The sequence below is a fragment of the Mus caroli genome, chromosome 13 (genome assembly GCF_900094665.2).
Source record: "Mus caroli chromosome 13, CAROLI_EIJ_v1.1, whole genome shotgun sequence".
Classification (NCBI taxonomy): Eukaryota; Metazoa; Chordata; class Mammalia; order Rodentia; family Muridae; genus Mus; species Mus caroli.
The window spans coordinates 23,357,657-23,376,704 of NC_034582.1; the positions used below are offsets into that span (position 1 = coordinate 23,357,657).

A 19,048-nucleotide genomic window follows, 5' to 3' on the forward strand; every position below is an offset into this window, starting at 1 on the left:
CATCACTGGAAAGAGAGGCCCATTGGACTTGCAAACTTTATATGCCCCAGTACAGGGGAACGCCAGGGCCAAAAAGTGGGAGTGGGTGGGTGGGAGGGTATGGGGGACTTTTGGGATAGCATTGGAAATGTAAATGAGGAAAATACCTAATTAAAAAAAAATAAAAATGGAAAAACAAAAAACAAAACAAACAAAAAGAATAAAAGTAGCCCTGCCTAGAATCAGCTAATGACAGGGGCCAGGAGAGGATTTCACACCCTAGTCACAATTTATGCTATTCCTTTGAGCCTTGTGAAAGCTTGCATCAGCAGGTTCTGCTCTAGCAGACCTTTTCATGAATAATGCAATGCTGTAGTTCCTCCTAAAACCACAACCCTCCTTTTTCCTAGGTCATGGCAAATTCTTGAATATGAAAATGCCAAGGTTCCAAGAGACTAAGTTTCCATGAACTTTTCACCTCAGGACTGCATCCAGGTTTCCAGGCCTGTCATGAGAGTCACTACTGGAGTGGATGTAGCACTTTTCCTTTTATGGTCATCAAGACACTGACTGGACTATCACTCTTGGCCTATACATATCTGCATATCCCCGACACTTGTTGGAAATATATCATGGCAATCTAGTTTTATTTACAGGGGGGTGACAGTGAGGTGAGCCAGTATCCTTGTTTGCTTAAAGGCAGTTGGCAAGATGAACTTAACAATCACAATTCTACAGACTGAGTTATTGGAATATTAAACAATCACAATTCTACAGACTGAGTTATTGGAATATTAGTTTAGTTTTCTACTGGGATCAAATTAGCAATGACAGATATCTGAGAATTGTTTGTGTGAGTAGCTATCAAGAAATTCTTTCTAGATAAATTCACTCATGAGTATTAAGGGAAGAATAACACCCTATTCCTAGGTACCAATGTGATTTTCCTAACTGTTCTGGGCCTACATGAAGAGAATAATATTTGTAGGTACTCCAGCAAGAAGTCAACAGTGACCTTATGCTATTTCCCATTCTATTGTTGACAGGACCCTGATTTTGAGATTTTTTTTTTATCTGTTTGTCAAAAGCATACTTCAAGCTACATTTTTTTAGACACGTGCATTCAGGAAGAGAAGACCAATGGCAGTCTTATGATAGAGCTCTGAAGTGGATAAAATAATCTATTTAGCAAATCTCTCTGGGTGAGTATAGCCTTCACTAAGTATCTGGGGAAACACTAATATGCTCCATGAGAGAAGGAAATAAAATTAAGACCTTGTAGGCTTCTGGTCCTGGGATTGAGTTATATCTAATATAAATGTTGGTCAAGTTAATTCTTTGCTGAAGATAATTCCTACACAGCTCAATCAACATGAAGGAGTTGAGTTGGTGCGTATAAAGACCCTTCATCTCTATGTTCTAAAATCTTTGGATAGGAATGTACTCTGCATGCTACCAAAAGAAAAACAGAAATACTAAGCCAGCAAAAAACTCTTTGATTTATAATGATACCCTCCCTGACAGGACAATGATAGAACAAAGCTTATGGGAGAAACCAACCAATATCTGGTTTGAGTGAAGACTCACTCTGTGAGATGAATCCCATACCTGACACTGCTGATGTGATCAAAAATCTAAGACTAGGTATCCAAGATCTATAGAGCAAAACCAATATCATTCTTTTAAATAAAGCAACATTAACAACAAAACTATAGGAATAAAAGTGATAGACCATTATTCTCATAGATCAATGCCTTCCACAGCCATCTTCAGAGAATCTTCCTCCTGCCACAGATGGGAGCAAATGTTGAAACCTACACTCAAACATTAAGCAGAGTGTGAAACCCTGGGACACAGAGACATAAACGGGATGTCTCCATCATACTCTTCCCATCAGAGCTTATGGAATTCCTTGGAAGAGAAGGCAGATATTGTGTAAGAGACAGAGGAAATGGAGGACTCCAAAAAAACCCTGCCCTTATAAACCAACATGGTTAATGCTTATATTAACCCACAGAGACTAAGGTACCATGCACAAGGGCTTCATGGATCTGTATTAAGTCCTTTGTGTGTATATTATTCCTTATAGTTTATGCTGTTTACGAGATTCTACAATGTACAAACAAGTAGGCCTCTCTTCTTTGTGACTGCTGTTAGGCTTTTTCCTACCATGTGCTTGTTTCACTCAATTATGATGTGTTAATTTGTGTTATATCTTATTTTATTAATGAGATTATATTTATTATTATACCTTAGAACCCTGTTTGTTTTTTAATCAGAAATAGAAAGAGAATGGATCCAGAACAGAGGGAAGAGAGGGTAGAACTGGAAAGAGCAGAGAGAGGTGGATAATATGTAATCAAGATAATATATGAGAGAAAATCTATTTTCAATAAAAGAAAAAAATTAAAAGAATTTCTCTGCAGTCTTTGATTTTATCACACAAGTTGGCAATGAATGAACTTCTCCCTTTCCTTACTTCTTTATTCCATCTTGGAATAAAAGATCAAATAGAGAGAGGTAGGAATGGGACAAACTTTGCAGGAATGGATGAACACAGCCTTGCCTGGAATGTGACTTAAGCCACAGAAGAATGCTGAAATATATTAAGTAATTTGAATACAAGATGTTGTAACGAGACCATATGAGATATCATATACAGAGGCTAAAGAGACTAGAATAAATATACCTACAATATTGATAAGAAGACAAGAATTCAGAAAGCAACAGCTGAAAATGAGTTGAGAAAGAGAGACTTCTTTTAGGTTTTTACTACTTTATTGATACATATTCTGCCACTTAAATTTAAAACTTCCTTAACAACTAGATATATCTGTTGTCTCTTTTTACTTATAGATTTACATTAGATTTAATCATATATTCAAAGGGCAAAGACTAGAAGAAGATTCCAAAAGATGGATCATGTAATATCTCAAAATTCTGAGTAGCAGACATCATCATAAAGAAGCAGACATTTTAGGAAATTGACTAGAAAATCAATTGTTTCTAGGTCAAGACGCAGGCAGAAGGAAAACATATAAAGAGCAAAAAATTGAGTTTCTTTATCAGCTGCCTTCAGGGAGTCCAAATCTGACCAGGTCGGGTAGTCTTCATTTTCTTTGATTGCAGGATTAACCTATTGACCAGATATGATACTTATTATTAGTGTTTGTATTCCTTGGACCTATGCCTTCTAAAGGCTGAATTACATTTAAGAAAATATTATAAATGTGAAATTTCAGTCACAGGCATAGATTTCTGCTTCTGTGACAGGATACTGTCTTTATGTAATCTAGAAGCAAGATTTTATATATACATATATATGTATATGTTTATATATATGTCTATACACACATATACATATACATACATACATACATACACACACACACACACACATATATATTTATATATTCCCCCTAGGTTGTTTGATGATAAATAAAGTATATCACTTGCAATTACAAAGAAGGTAATCCAGGATTCTGATACTTGAGCCTATCCTTCTGTTTGTCAAATGGACAATGGAAAAATGGAGGGCAGTTCTTTCATGTAAGAAGCAGGTCATTGATAGAAGAATATCAAATGAGTTATTTGTGAGTACTCAATCGAAGAAATGGGCATTAAAGATGACTTGAGGACTTGCTATTCTCTGTGTATATCTTGTAATGGAGAGTTTTTAATAGAAGGTTAGATGCCTAACTTTTGATCTTGCAGAGTGAAGTGTTTCAAAATATATCATTCACTACAGAAGTCACATCATTCATAAAAGACAAAATTGAAGAGTAAGAAAATTACTCACAATGGATATTATTCTTATGATGTACTCTAGAAGGTCTTTGTTTTTAGCCTCAATGGCTTTGGCCTTTGATAGGATCCTATAAGGGCATTCTGGCAAAGCACTGAGTTCTGTCACTAGATGTTTCAGAGGTTCTTTCCAGGCCAGCAACGTATGGAGCACCATTTTCAAAAAGTCTTCAAACTATGAAACAGTTGTTGAACAACCATATTAAGATAAATGAAACATAGAGCATTATTTACATGTTGCTTTTAATCAAAAAAACTTGAACGAACACATCTATTTGCTGTCCTAATGGAGAAAAAAAATTTTTTTCTGGAAATGAAAATGATGTAGCAGTGTAAAAGTTAGACTGGTCACCTGTAGTTTGCAAAAATGAAATAGTTTATGTAAATAATTTATAATGAACTATATTATTGAACATGTTCTTTTTTTTTTTTTTTTTTTTTTTTGTCTGAAATCTATCATCAGCCTTTTTGGTAAGGCATTATATTCCTTACCAAAAACTATTTTGTTTCTCCATGAAACCCTAATAAGGCTTTCTTGAGAGTGAGGGGCTGTCTACTAGTCTTGAATCAGAAGGACAGATACTACCAGTTTCAACTGCAAATACTTAAATCATATTTATGACACCAGTGAATAGAATGCTGACAAAATTATATTTTAAAAACTCATTATAAAGTTTAGGATATTAATAGAAAGGTACCTTGAAGACGACCTGTCATTTATAAATATGGTTCTTCAGCCTACAACACCAATGCCTCTAACAGAACAGACCAACGTCAACAAGTATACCTGAAGGACAATGGAGCTCATTGAATGTACAGAAACCATAATTGAAATTTTACCCTTAGGAATAGGTCAGAATTATATATGTACCTCATAACTGATTTGAAAATGTTTGCTATGTTGCTGTCTTTTAACTAATCTAGTGCTGAGGAGAACAACAAGTAAAGCAGGATTTAGTAGATACTTTAAGAGAAATGTGAGAATGAAGGAAAGGACTATGTGGAAGTGATGACAATACAGGTATGTATCATATGCCAGGAGCATATGACTAAAAGTGTGTGCTTGATTCAAATGAGGCTCAGAATTCTATTATCACTAGGCCAGTTGATGACACAAGGTCCACAAAACATTTCAATCTATCCATGTCCTTGTCTGAGTTGCATTTGGGCAGGATTAATTGAAGCACTCTCAATTGAAGCACTGTGGCATTTCTACAATAGAGTAAGTTTCCAGAAACATTAGGTCTCCATCTTCCTCTCCTTTCACTTTATTATTTTTAAATGATAGCTAAGTAATCTATCTGAGTGCAGTCTATGGACATAGGGAAGAAAGGAGAGATCATAACAAGACTTAGGTAGAGTTGCTGTGATGTATCTAACACTTCATGACAACTGAAGAAGTCATTTTCTTGGGAGAAACAAAGATAGTATTTATAGGTCTCCTTTGTCCAGGCACTTCCAGGTAATATACAGAAGGAATTCTAACATTCATGGAATTTGGGAGACATGAGTAAGAAGCAAATGAAAAACTGGAGATCCCTGGGATCCAAGAAAAGTTACCGTGGTGGTCACTAATGACAATATGCCAATGTGGAGACGTTATTAATCAAAGAAAACTGGGTTTATCTGTCTTAGGCCTATACATGAATGGGTTTTTAAAATAGATGTGGACTTCAGCTCAAAGTTTCCTACAACATAATAAGCCAATGCTCAGTGTGAAGACATTGGTAAAATATGCTCCCTTAAATGTTTAGCTTATATAGATCTGCTACAAGATTATTTAATATTTGATTTCCTTTATAATTTCTCAAGAGGATACCATGATTTTTATTTCATTGTGCACTCTTACTCATTGATCCTACTCTTCTGATTACTATACCCCTCTCAGTGCTCATAAGAACTTGCCAGCTTATCAAAGCCAGGGGATTGCTTTAGCCTTTTAGGATAAATGTAGAGGTCTCACCGATGTCTTTCGGACATCCTCTACTGTTTCAGGAACGTTGATGGGAACAGTGTGGCAGCTGTTGAAAGCCTGGGTTATTTTCTCCGTACTCTTGTGCAAATCTAATATCTGAAAATGTTCAAAAAGAAATCTGAGTTAAATTAGCATTATGAATTGATACAAAAAGAACAAGAGGACACAATACTAATCCTGTTTTGTTCTATCACTAATCTCAAAATCTGTGTTATGTAAATTGAAGAGAACCCTTAAACATGACAAAAATAAAAGCATAACATTTTTCAAATTTTGTCTTTCAGTGCGATTTGAGTCTAAGGCTATAGTAAATATGTATGATTATTTATCTATTTTTGTTTGCTATCATTTCAAATTCATTTACCTTTAACTCAGTATTATAAAAATTATTCACTTTCTTTCTAGTGTATATATATATACTATACCATTTAAATTCTATCATAAATTCTGAAAGAAATTGTGTTAATTTTAATAACCTTAGACATAAAAAGAGGCCATTTTAGGAGATAATAAGCAGCAATAAAATTCATAACAAGAAGAGATTAATTAATATTTATATTTTTTGACCTTATAATCAAAATTCTTTTCCTGGCAAAATTCTTACAATTTTAAGCTATAAGTATGAGTGTTTAAAAAATAAAAACATAAATTTGATAATAACTTGAATACTGATTTTATTGTTTGCAAACCCTATTCTCAGAAGCAGTCCCATTTCCAAGCTGCTTATAGAGGCTAAGGCTTTCTTTCACCTGGAGAAGTGTTTTATTTGGATTGGATCTTGCTGCGTTCTCAGGCAAGGTATAGTGCAATAATTAACATGAATGCTTTGGGAGATGAAGACAGAAATCAGTGAGGCACTTACAATCTTATTGAACTTGTCTGAAGAGAATGAGTTCATGAACTAAATGAAGGAACAAAATAAAATATTTCTGTAAACAGCATAAATACATTTTATTGCAAATGTAGACACATTTTCTAGGAACCCCTCCCATTCCATAAATTCATGCACTGGAGAGCTTTACAAAGCAGCTAGCCCAAGACATTTCCAAGAAGGCAATTTACCTACTTCCCATCTCAACATCTTGCAAGTTTTGATTAGTTGTATTCATTTCATTCAACTCCTCATAACACATTTTTCCTTTATGATATCTGAAGTGTGCTAATCAAAGAGGCTGTACAGACTAACCTGCTCTAAACAGGGTAAGGGAGTCATAGTTTATCACCAGCCATATCATTTAAGATTTTATGTCAGAACTATAAATATGAGAAATTTTTCTTGTATGTGTATTTTTAGAATAGTTACACAGAGGCAAATAATTAAAACTATTGAATGGTTTCATACATTTTTGAGCTATCATGAAACTTCCATATTCTCCCTTTTCACTTTCGAGTACCTTCTACCTTCTTCTATGTTTGAAAGAGGTATTAAAAACTTTTTTGCTTTATTTTTTAAATTTATTTATTTTCTTGCCTTATGGATTTGGCTGGGTCTCTTGTGACTATGCTGAACAAAAGCACTGAGAATAGACATTATTCTGATGTTAAAGTTGTTCAACTCAATTTACCATTGAGTAAATTCATTATTGACTTCCCACATGTGACCTTTATTGTGCTGATGATCAAATATTTTTTAATTTTTAATTTTTTTTATTTATTAGGTATTTTCTTCGTTTACATTTCCAATGTTATCCCAAAAGTCTCCCATTCCCCCACCCCAATCCCACTCGCAGCCAGGCATGGTGACTTACAGCACTCTGGAGGCAGAGGCAGGCAGATTTCTGAGTTGGAGGCTAGCCTGGTCTACAAAGTGAGTTCCAGAACAACCAAGGCTACACAGAGAAACCCTGTCTTTAAATTTAAAAAAAAAAATGATAATAATAAAATAAAATTAATTAGTTAATTAAAATCAATAAATAAAACTTGTTTAATGATATTTTCCATTAAATTGCCTTGTAATGCACTGCTCAGCTGGAAAGTTCCTTTTTAGGAAAAGTCATGGGATAATGAGGTACTTACAAATTCTTTGCGCATGCTTACACCAAGCTTAGCCATCTCTCCAGAAAGTACAGTGGCATTATCAAACAAGTCCTTCAGGTCACTGAGAACAGCCTCACTGGCATTTATGGGTACAGAGGACACCTTCTCCCACAGGAAGAGATTTGACATCAGCAGCAACAGGAGAGTCCCTGTTATATAGAAACAGGAGCTATGTACAATGAGAGATACTCATCTGAGTTTTTCAACAGTAATAATTTCCCTGCCCATTGTCCTCCTCTGTATGATCTGGCACTATAAAGCTATGGGAGTGAATAACATCTTCCACTGTAAAATGCAACAAAATAATTAATTTGAACAACTACATACTTGAGAAATTGGTACCTTCTCACATCTTTAAATTTCTGTCAGATATGATTCTGAAAGTTCCAAGCATTTGGGGTTTCCACAAATTGTGAGTGAATGCAATGACTTTCATTTCTTTACGTAGTTAAGGTTTTGAGCACCTACATTGACTTTCAGCTGTCACTCTGCAAGATTCTGACTTGCACTCAGTGAAAACAAAGCATGTTTGCAAGGATAGCACAATAACTTTTACCAAGTCTTCTTGATGCTAAGAATAAGCACATGACTGCCTGCTTCTCAATCCCTAGGAAGAAGAGAATCCTCTCAGAAAAAGAATTCTGTACGCTGAATCCACTGGTTCCTGAGAATATTCCTATTCAAGAGTTTCCCCCAAAGCTTGCAATGATTTTCTCTGTAAACTTGCTGTTTGTAATAATACTACTAGTAGAAGAAGTCTTTGTAATATTATCAAAATGTCTTGAAGTGGGAGGAAGAAAGGGATCTGGGAAGGAAAGTGGATGGTGCGGGGTGGGGGTTAGTACTGGATAGGGGAGAGAAGAACCTGATCTGGTATTGGGTACGGGAAAAGGACTGAAGCCCTAACGGCCAGCAGAAAGAATCAAAACAGGCAACCTCCTGAAATGGGAGTTTGGGGGGACACTCCAGAATACACCAGAGACCTGGGAGGTGAGAGACTCTCAGGACTCAAAGGGAGGGACCTAAGATGAAATGTCCAACAGTAGACAGAGGGAACTTATAGAGCCCACCTCCAACAGGAAGACAGGTCATCAAATGAGGGTGGGGTTGCCATGCCCCAGTCACACCTCTGACCCATAATTGTTCCTGTCTGAAAGTATTACAGAGATGGAAATGGAGATGAGCCTGAGGATCAGAAGGTGCAGAGACAGGCCCAAAGAGGAATCTAGCTCAAGGACAGGTCCCAAGGCCTGACACTTTTATTGAGGCTATTGAGCACTTACAAAAAGGAACCTAGCATGACTGCACTCTAGAAGACCCAACAAGCAGCTGAAAGAGTCAGAGTCATTTAGTTGCACACAACCAATGGACAGAAGCAGCTGAGTTTCCCTGTTGTTGAATTAGGGCAAGACTGAAAGAAGCTGAGGAGGAGGGCAACCCTGTAGGAGGACCAGCAGTCTCAATCTGGACCCCAGAAATCTCTCAAACACTAGACCACGAACCAGGTAGCATACACCAGCTGACAGGAGGCCCCTAACACATATAGAGCAGAGGACTGCTGGGTCTGTGTTCATTCTGAGATGATGCACCTAACCCTCAAGAGATTGGAAGCCCCAGGGAGTTTTGATGTCAGGTGGGATAAGGAGTTGGAACATCCTCATGAAGACAGGGGTTTGGGAAGGAGGTATGGGATGTGGAGAGCAGTTGGAGGGTGGAGGGGGGAAATAAAATATGGAGTGAAAAATAAATAAATAAATAAATAAATAAATAAATAAACAAACAAACAAACAAAAAACTGATGTTCCTTAGTTTTTTTGTTTGTTTTTGTTTGTTTGTTTGTTTTTTGTTTAGTGTGGAAGGATAAATAGCAACACTGTGGAAAATCTGTCATACGTGAACATGTCATTTATCAATTTCTGGAATTTTGACTTTTTGAGAAAGATATTCCATGTTATTGGTATCTCCTGACTATTTAAGGTTATGCGGAATCATAATGATTTCTCATACAACACATTAGTAATGTTCATATTCTCTACTTCAGTCACCTAAGAAAATGCAAAATTTCTCTAGACACTGCTGCATGACTCTAGGCTAAGATTACCTCTCTTTAAGAAACAAAGATCCATAAATGCACTGTGCATTTGCTCCAATAATAATGACTAGAAAGGGTTTCTCAGATCCACTGGGCTTTACTTCTCCTGGTTAGTTATTAATCAATGTCCTTCATTCCTGATAAGAAAAGAATAATACCAGAAAAGCTAACTGTCCACCACCTCTGCAATATAATTCAGTACCTAAGCCGTGTGGAAGAAATGTTGTAAACAGTCACTTACAGGAGCATGGTTGGATCAAAGAAGGGAGCATCTCTTCAGAGTCCTACCCAGGCTTAGCTGTGGATTCCGGGAAGATGCTTCACTGGAGTTGGAAGCCTTCTATGTCCTTATTTTCTACCTCTTATATAGTCTATCCCAGTAACCCTGAGGTTACACACTGGCAGGAGGAAAAAGACGTGTCAATTCCCATTATTTTTCCCTCAGGGTTAAGTAGCCTAGATACCATGAACACTAATATAGTTCTAAGTTCATGGTTTATCTTATTTTTTAGGTTCACTGATACAGTTAGTTCTATGTACGTGGTTCATCTCATGTTCATCCTGTGACTAAAACAAATTATACTGTGAGTAGCCACAACTCTGTCTTCCTCATAAAGACTGATAGAAATTACTTGCTTTGAGTAAATAGCTATGTCATAGACCTTTTTACCTTCAGGGTTTTATATATTCTAAAATTTTCAATGACACTTGGATGAAGGTCATATATATTTCATTGGTTTTAGACCATTGGTACTCAAAGCCTCAGTAAAAGTCACCCATATTGAGTTTTATGCTCATGAGTCTTTGACAACACCCAAGGAACATTGTGAGTTGCTTTATTTTTCATATTAGGTACATAAGAGTGACAATTTAACATTCAAATACAGATGTCTTGAAGGCTATTTTAATAAATATATCATATTAACCAAAAATTATCAAAAGCTTCCATTTTTGTAGCCAAGAACATCTCCTGTCACAGATACTCAGGCAAGCTTACAAACATCACCTAAGTCCATGGAACTGATTTTAAAGCTAATAGAACATATTTGATTTCAAAGATAACAGTCATATTAACAGTGAACAAGTCAAAACATGCTTCACCTTGGTGGTTAAGTTATTTTGTGCTGAATAGGTCCTTTATTGACATTTCCTACTAGTACAGACAGAGCAGAGGAACATGGGCACTATGAAAGTGAGTCAAAACTGTGGCCTTCTACCTTACTACAAGTCCAATTTATTTTTACCATGCAACAAAAACATATGGTATTTTACTGTATCTCTAGTATTTAAATAGGCTTATCTAACAATACTTTGTTTTACATAGATGAACACCAAGGCTTTACTGTTGAATAGCTCCTAGCAAGCGAAGTACTCTGGTCTTGGGATTATTCAGAAACGTTGTGGTTTTACATGCTACATTTTCCAACCATGCCTGGTTTCTGCTTTAGAATTCAAAACTGCTATGTTTCTCTACTTCCTAAACTTTTTTCAAGTCTGTAAGCCATTAGATCTTATCTCTATACAGTCTTTACTAGTGTAACCCTTACAGATATTTATCAAATCTGTTCAAGGACCAGTGTTCCCTGATGCAAACAAGTACAACTTTAATAGAACTTAGCATGAATTGGAATTCTTAAAAAAATTAACTATAAAAACAAAACAGCTAATAAATAATAATAAATAATAAAATGGTCTGACTACCTCTTTTAACTGGTTCTTCCTTAGAGAAATGTTGCTTACAATGAAGTGTGTTACAAGAAAAAACATATTTAGATCTAGATAATATTAAGTTGTTTTGGTTAATATTCTCTTTCAACTTGAATTATCTAGAATCACTTTGGAGACACTGATTGTTAGAATGGGATTGATCAAGGTGATATGGAAACAAAAGAAAGGATATATGGACCTTCAACAGGAGCGGGTTGTCCTTTAATCAGAACAATGAAGTGTGACAGTCTCTCCTCAAGAATAAGGACAGTGGACCTGTGGCACAGGGGCCTTAGGATTTTGTTGTCAGTGGAATTTTTTGCCCAGGAAAATTGTATCTGCAGGTCTTTTCTCTTGCATTCTCAAAGTTGTAATTTCCAATGGAGATTGCTGTGACCTTAGCAAGAGGGGTTGATGTCCTACTCAGAAGAAGGGAACTTCTAATTTATGTGACCTCACCATCTATTGTAGTCCCTTGTAAGAAACCTCCTGGATCTTAGCAGTCTGCAGATGGTAGCAGCATAACCTTAGCTTAAGAGACCACACCATTACTTTATATATCATTAGGAGCTTCCTGAAGCCTGGTAACCGGTATGTGTTAGTAGCTATAAAAATTCCTTCTCACTTTAGGGTTTGGGGCCATTAACTCTTTAACCATTCAAGTGGAAAACAGGAGCCTACCTTGGTAGAAAATGTGGTAGCATTGTACAAGTGGCACTAGTTTTGTAGGAAGGGAGATAGAAGAACAACAACACCTTTTAAGTTTTCCATAAGGTTACAGAGAGATCCTCAGGAGAGGCAATGTGTTGCAAGTTTGTGAAACCCTGTAAGAAGGTTTAAAATTTCATTGTATGAAGCCACAAAGGTGGCATTTAAGTTCCAATACAGATTCCAAAGTATTAGACATGTAAAATCCTTTCTATTTTCTAATGAGTAAATCTGAAGGCATGAAGTAAAACCGGGCAAGGAGGATGGCTATGCTGTAGGTAACATACTGGAGGGCTTTGGCTAGAAAACTTCTTTAGAGCCAAACTGGTTGCATTATAAATACCTAACACTTAAGAGATTGTTTCAGGGCTGTAGGCACTAGAGTTAGAAACAGCTCATATTGTGAAAGACTACAATGACTCGCAGATGTACTTAATATATTTTGCTTTAAGCCAAGTCCATGGCCTTACGGGGAGATGATGTACAAAGTTTCTGCGTGTGGCATGATCTGAGTCATGATGGTAGGGCTTGTTTGTGGCAATTAATACAGAATGCCAGCTTTATGTGAGCAAGTCTGCTCACAGACAAACCTCTACTGATGGCACTAAGGGAGATTCTAGACAGGCTTATTATAGATCTGTAATAAATGAGGGCAACACCATTACATGGATTGTGTCTACGACTGAATTTGAAGAATAAAAGAAGTAAAGAGCAAACAACCATTAATCTCAGCCTGAGTCTTGATTTTAAAAGCAATAGAACAGGCCACCTTATCTTCCCCACCATGATGACCTGTGTTCTTTTTCATTGTAAACCACAACTCTTCCTCATTATATCATTAAGAAATAAAAATTAGAAAAACATTCATAGTGTTTTCCTAGGGAGGTCACCAGGAAAAAAAAGTTGTTATTTTCTATTACAATTTTGTTTTTACAAACTTTGTGCATTACTATTTATTTACAGATTTCCCAGGATATAAGATACTCAATAATCTGTAGATCCATCAAATGTTTCGAATGCTGGGTCAATCCCTTTAATTGTGGAAGAGTAAAGGATTTTTTTCTTTTTATTCTTTTTTTCTGGTTATTTTCTTTATTTACATTTCAAAAGTTATACACTTTCCCGGTTTCCCTCCCTTCCGGAAACACCCTATCACATCAACCCTCCCCCTTCTTCTATGAGGGTGTTCTTCCAACCATCCACCCACTCCCACCTCCCTGCCCTCGAAACCCCTACACTGGGACATCTATGGAGCCTTTATAGGACCAAGGATTATTGTATGACAGGGCCATCCTCTGCTACATATGCAGCTGGAGTCAAGTGTTGGTGGCTCAGTCACTGGGAGTTCTGGGGGGAATTTCAGGATAGCATTTGAAATGTAAATAAGAAAATATCTAATAAAAATGAAAAAAATAAATAAAATTGAAATTGATATGTCCATACATGACAATTCTATGGAAAAATAAAGAATTATTCCTCAACATCAGAGATAGACATTATCTCAGAGGAAAGGATTGAAAAAGATATTACAAGTAAATCGACCACAGAAGCAAGCAGGTGTAAGCTTCCTTAATATCTGGCAAAAATAGATATCAAAAGAGATGGCAAAAGACAATTAAAAGGAAAAATTCACCAAGATGACTTTTTAATTCTTGGCCTCTGTGCCACAAATGCAAGTACACTCACATTTGTAAAAGAAACATTACTAAAATTTTAATCACACAATAAACTCCATATATTAACAGTAGAAGGCTTTGATACTCTCACTGTTGAACTGGTCATCCAGATAAAAACTAAACAAAGAAATACTGGTGCTAACAAACACTATGAATTAAATGGACCTAACAGATATCTATATAACATTTTACCCAGATACAAAGGATATGCCTTTTTCTCAACACCTTACAAAACCTTCTCAAAAATTCACCATAAACCTGGCCACAAATCAAGTCTCAAAAGACACAAGAAAATTTAAATAAGCCCTAGCATCCTATCAGGCTACTATTGATTAAAACTGGAAGTCAACAGAAATAGACACAACAGAAAGCCTACAAATTCACAGAAAGTGAACCACTTCCTACAAAATGACTTCAGGGTCAAAGGGGAATTAAAGAAATTAAAGACTTCTTATAGTTCATTGAAAATGAATGCACAATATACTCAGAATTATGGGACACAATGAAAGCAGTACTAAGAGGAAAGTTCATAGCACTAAGTGTATTCATGCAGAAACTGGAGTGATCTCATACTAGCAACTTAATTATGCAGCTAAAAACCCTAAAAAATGAAGTAAACACATCCAAGAGAAGAGATGGCAGAATATAATCAAACTGAGGTTGCAAATAAGAAACAAAAAGAAAAGAAACAAAGAGAACAATACAAAAACTCAATGAAATAAATAATTGGTTCTTTAAGAAAATCAACAAGCAGCTAAAAGAGTCTGATGTAGATATTTGAACCCAACCAATGGACAGAAGCTGCTGACAACTGTGGTTGAATTAGAGAAAAGCTGGAAGAAGCTGAGGAGAAGAGGGTGACCCTGTAGGAGGACCAGCAGTCTCAATTACCCTGGACCCCCGAGATCTCCCAGACACTGGACCATCAACCAGGTGATATGAGGCCCCCAACTCATATACATCAGAGGATTGCTGGGTCTTTGTTCAGTCAGAGAAGATGTACATAACTCTCAAGAGACTGTAGGCCTCAGGGAGTTTAGGGGTCTGGTGGTGTGTGGGGTGGGGACATCCTCATAAAGACAGGGGGTGGGGAGGAGGTATGGAATGTGGAACAGTCGGTGGGTGGACTAGGAGGGAATAAAATCTGGAGTGTAAAATATATAAATAAAATAAAAGATTTTTAAAAAAGAAAATCAACAAGATTGACAGATTATTATCAAAACTAATTAAAAGGCAGAGAAAAAGTACCAAAATTGGCAAAATCAGAAAGGAAAAATGAGGCATAACAATAGACACTGGGTAAATCCAAAGAATCATTATGTCATAGTTCAAAAACCTGTACTCTACAAAATTAGAAAATCTAAAAGAAATGGTTTATTTTCTCATTAGATACTACTTACCAAAGTTAAATCAAGACCAGAGAAATAATTTAAATAAAGATATAACTATTAAAAAATAGAAGCAGTATTAAAACGTCTCCCCCTCAAAAAGAAAAAAAAAAGAAGAAAGAAAAAGAAAGAAAAAAATTTCCAGTACAGAATTCAACTAGACATTCAAGGAAGACCTAATATCTATACTCCTCACATTGCACCACAAAATAGAAATAAGGGACCATTGTTAAATTCATTATGTGCCCACATTCACCCTCACAGGTAAGCCACACAAAGATTCAATAAAGGAAAAATTTATAGAACAATTTCTCTCATGAACCTTGATGTAAAAGTACTCAACAAAATACTTGCCAACAGAATCTAAGAACCTATCAATAAAATCATTCACCATGATCAAGTAGGCTTCATCCCATTTCCAGGGATGGTTCAACATATACATCTGACAGAGGTCAAATTTCCAAAATACATAAAGAACTCAAGAAACTAGACATCAACAAACTAAATAATTCACTTAAAAAATGGGGTACAGATGCAAACAGAATTCTCAACAGAGGGATCTCAAATGGTTGAGTAATATTATTTAACATATGGAAGTTTAAGTCAAGACTCCTTTCAGATTCCATATTATACCTGTCAGAATTATGAAAATAAAACAAACAAAACAAAAACAAAAAAACCCAAAAGAAAAAACAAGTAATAACTCATGTTGGTGAGGATGTGTAACAAGGGGAACACTACTACATTGCTCATGGAAGTTCAAACTTGTACAGCCACTATGGAAGTTAATATGGTAGTTTCTCTGAAAATTGGAAATTGATCTACCTCAATACCCAGACATACACTCCAAGACATATACTCAAAGGATCCTCCCATCATAAGGACACATTCTAAACTATGCTTATAGCAGCTTTATTCATAAGAGCCAGAAATTAGAAACAATCTAGATATACCTAAACTGAAGAACTGATAAAAAAATGATCCATTTACACAATGGAGTATTACCCTGCTGTTAACAATACTAACATCCTGAATTTACATGCAAGTGGATGGATCTTGAGAATATCCTCACAGAAAGATTAACACGTTCTGTGGTTATTGGCTATAAGTAAATGACAAACATGTTACAGTCCACAGACCAAGAAAGGCTAACAAGAAGGTCTGAAAGAGAAACACAAGGATCTTCCTGGTGATAGACCTAAAAAAAGACCAGAAACATAAGTATTAAACAAAGAACCAAGTCCCTGTGTGAAATGTCCGGCCAGCTGCAGCTGCTGAGAGTCACCAGTCCTGATATATACTTTTCTGCACTTAGTAGACACCACTTCCTAGCAACCCTCCCCCACCTAAATGACCCTTGGGAGTCACAAAGTACCACAAAGGGTACTAATTACTCCTCTCCCAGCTGGGCCAGAGCCATTTGTGGCCTTGGAGCCTAAAACAAACCAATCAACTTCCCCATAAACCTCTTACCAATCATGTAATGGCAAGGCTAGGAAATGCCTTCTAAAGACTCTCATATGCTTGCTTTGGAGTTGTGGTTCCTGGTGGTCTCCTCGGGGATTTTGCAATCTGGGCACAACACTGTGAAGGAAGGACAGTTGACTTTGAGGATGAACTTGGGCTAGGTGGGATGGGAACAAGAGGCATCTGGTGAAGGTGCAAGGACCAGCCTCAACTTGTGTGTCCATGTTCTCCAACCAGTTCTGTCCTTTTAATCCTAAAAGATTTATCTGAATAGCTCATCTTCTGCAGAAAAGAGGTCCAGTATTTTATTTTATATATCAATCCAGTCATTTACTGCAGGCTTTCCTCTTGATTATCTTATGAATCAGCAAGCATCCCAAGACCCGACCCTTTGATTCTTAGGAGACAGGAAGCATACATTTTTTTTTCTTTTTAACATTACAAAAGAATTCAGAGGTCTACCTTTGTTAATCAAAGACAATAAACTAGTTGGATGGGACTCTGCCCAGAAATTACCATTTCCACCATGCCTGAGCCTAGCCTTCTTCTGTCCTAGGCTGATCCTGAACTCAGAAATCTATCTCCCCTTACAAGCAAAAAAAAAAAACAACAACAAAAAAAAACTTAGCTGAGTAAGATCTCTTGCCATCACCACTCCCTAAGTCTCTATATCTCCTTCCTTAGTAATTTTCTAACAAGTTGGCTCATAGTGCAGCTACTTTTATTTCTTTAGATTCATGAAGCCCCTCATATAACTCATATTGCATCCTTATTTTTGCATAGTGGAGAAAATATGCATTTTCAAACCCATGTATTTAGGCTATTATTCATAGTCTTAAGGGCTATCCTGAAGGTCTCAGTGTTTGCCATTTTGTTGAGACATAGCCTCACCCTGTAGCCCTGCTCTTTCTAATTATCATGGAGTCATTTAATATTAACAGGGAGGATATTCCTCAAAAGAAGAGTCCTCCACTTCTAGTGGGTCTGAAAATATGTACATTATTCCACAAACAAAACTTATACCTATAGTACTTGCAGAGTTTCACATTGGGACCCTGTCCAAGGGCAGGAACCATGTCACTATGACCCCAGCAAGACCAAGCTGGGATCACCAAGGTAGGGGTGGAGGGAGAAAATACTAAGAGAAATTACTAGAGTTGAGGGGCATTTCGGAGGTGAGGTAGAAATCTATTGAAAGGAAGTCTCAATGGAATCTAAGGGAATCACCTTAATAAAATCATTCAGTAATGGAGAAAATGGAGCCTAAACTTGCCATCTTCTGTAACCAGGCAAGACCTCAAGTGGAGCGATTGGACATAAACATGATCAAAATACTTTTGGCTTACAGTTTGTGCTGAGACCAAAGCCTAATACAATTGTCATCAAAGAGACTTCTTCCTGCAACTGATGGGAGCAGATACAGAATCCCATAGCAACAGCTTGGGGAGTCCTTAAAGGGATGGGGAGGAAGACTTGGAGAAACCAGAAAGGTTAGGGACATATCACAAGGGTCCATGATTTGCTGAAGACTAATACCCCAGATTAAAATACTATGTAAACACAAAGAATGTTTTATTCTGCAGAAGGCAAGCCTGGTGGGGTCTCCCATTACCAAGATAGAGACACCCTGAAGTGAGCTTGAGTCTAATTTAAAGTACATTAGGGGAATTCCAGGGTAGGTGACCATCTTAATCTGTTAGGTCTACCTCTATACACATTCCAGAACCATTACTGAGTTATGGGGCTGGAAACAGTTGCTAGGGAAGTCAAAACTGTTGTTGACCCATTGCCCTTGCCTCAGGCCAAGTGGCTCAGACTAGCTGCCAGAAGCCTGCCTCGGGATTTTCCCAGTAACTGACTCACCTGGGTTTGCCTGGACTTGTCCAGTTCTCGGGAAACGGATTTAGGCCTGGTCTCCTTCACTGCCCATTTGAATCCTGTCATGGAATTGGCCTATTTCTTCCCTCTCAAACAGGGCTCACAAAATTAACTGATTGCATTTCATGGGAACTCACAGAGATCAGGGAGCCTGTAGGAACTTAACCTATAGCCTCTACATCTATTTTATGGTGTAGTATTTTGATAATCTTGTGGAAATCCTAACAGAGGGGACATAGACTGCCTGTGACTCTTTTGCCTACTTGTGGGACTCTTTCCACCTACTCAGTTGCCTTGCCCAACCTTGTTGTGATGGCACGTGCCTGGTCTTATTGTA

General features: G+C 36.8%; 1 protein-coding gene across 2 annotated transcripts; it reads right to left on the reverse strand.

Annotated features, from left to right (window-relative positions):
* Positions 1 to 2,911: 2,911 nt before the first annotated feature.
* On the reverse strand, positions 2,912 to 10,159 carry LOC110307551 (prolactin-7D1). 2 transcript variants are annotated; one of them, XM_021179786.1, is made up of 7 exons: positions 10,129 to 10,159; positions 9,312 to 9,314; positions 7,775 to 7,944; positions 6,621 to 6,659; positions 5,747 to 5,854; positions 3,779 to 3,958; positions 2,912 to 3,115 (listed from the first exon to the last, which is right to left on the reverse strand). In XM_021179786.1, the coding sequence occupies exons 1-7, from the start codon at positions 10,157 to 10,159 to the stop codon at positions 2,912 to 2,914; spliced, it is 735 nt and encodes a 244-aa protein (XP_021035445.1). The 2 variants fall into 2 exon arrangements, with proteins under 2 accessions (XP_021035445.1, XP_029324026.1); XM_029468166.1 differs by lacking the exon at positions 9,312 to 9,314.
* Positions 10,160 to 19,048: the final 8,889 nt, after the last annotated feature.

What these genes read in the sequence shown, in the direction of transcription:
- LOC110307551 (XM_021179786.1), bottom strand. Translation starts at nt 10,159, where the DNA reads ATGCTCCCTTCTTTGATCCAACCATGCTCCT. An exon ending in TAAGCATGCGCAAAGAATTT is followed by an intron (nt 6,660 to 7,774) that starts GTAAGTACCTCA and finishes TCCTTCATTTAG; the next exon opens with TTCATGAACTCATTCTCTTC. An exon ending in TCATAAGAATAATATCCATT is followed by an intron (nt 3,116 to 3,778) that starts GTGAGTAATTTT and finishes TCTGGTCAATAG; the next exon opens with GTTAATCCTGCAATCAAAGA.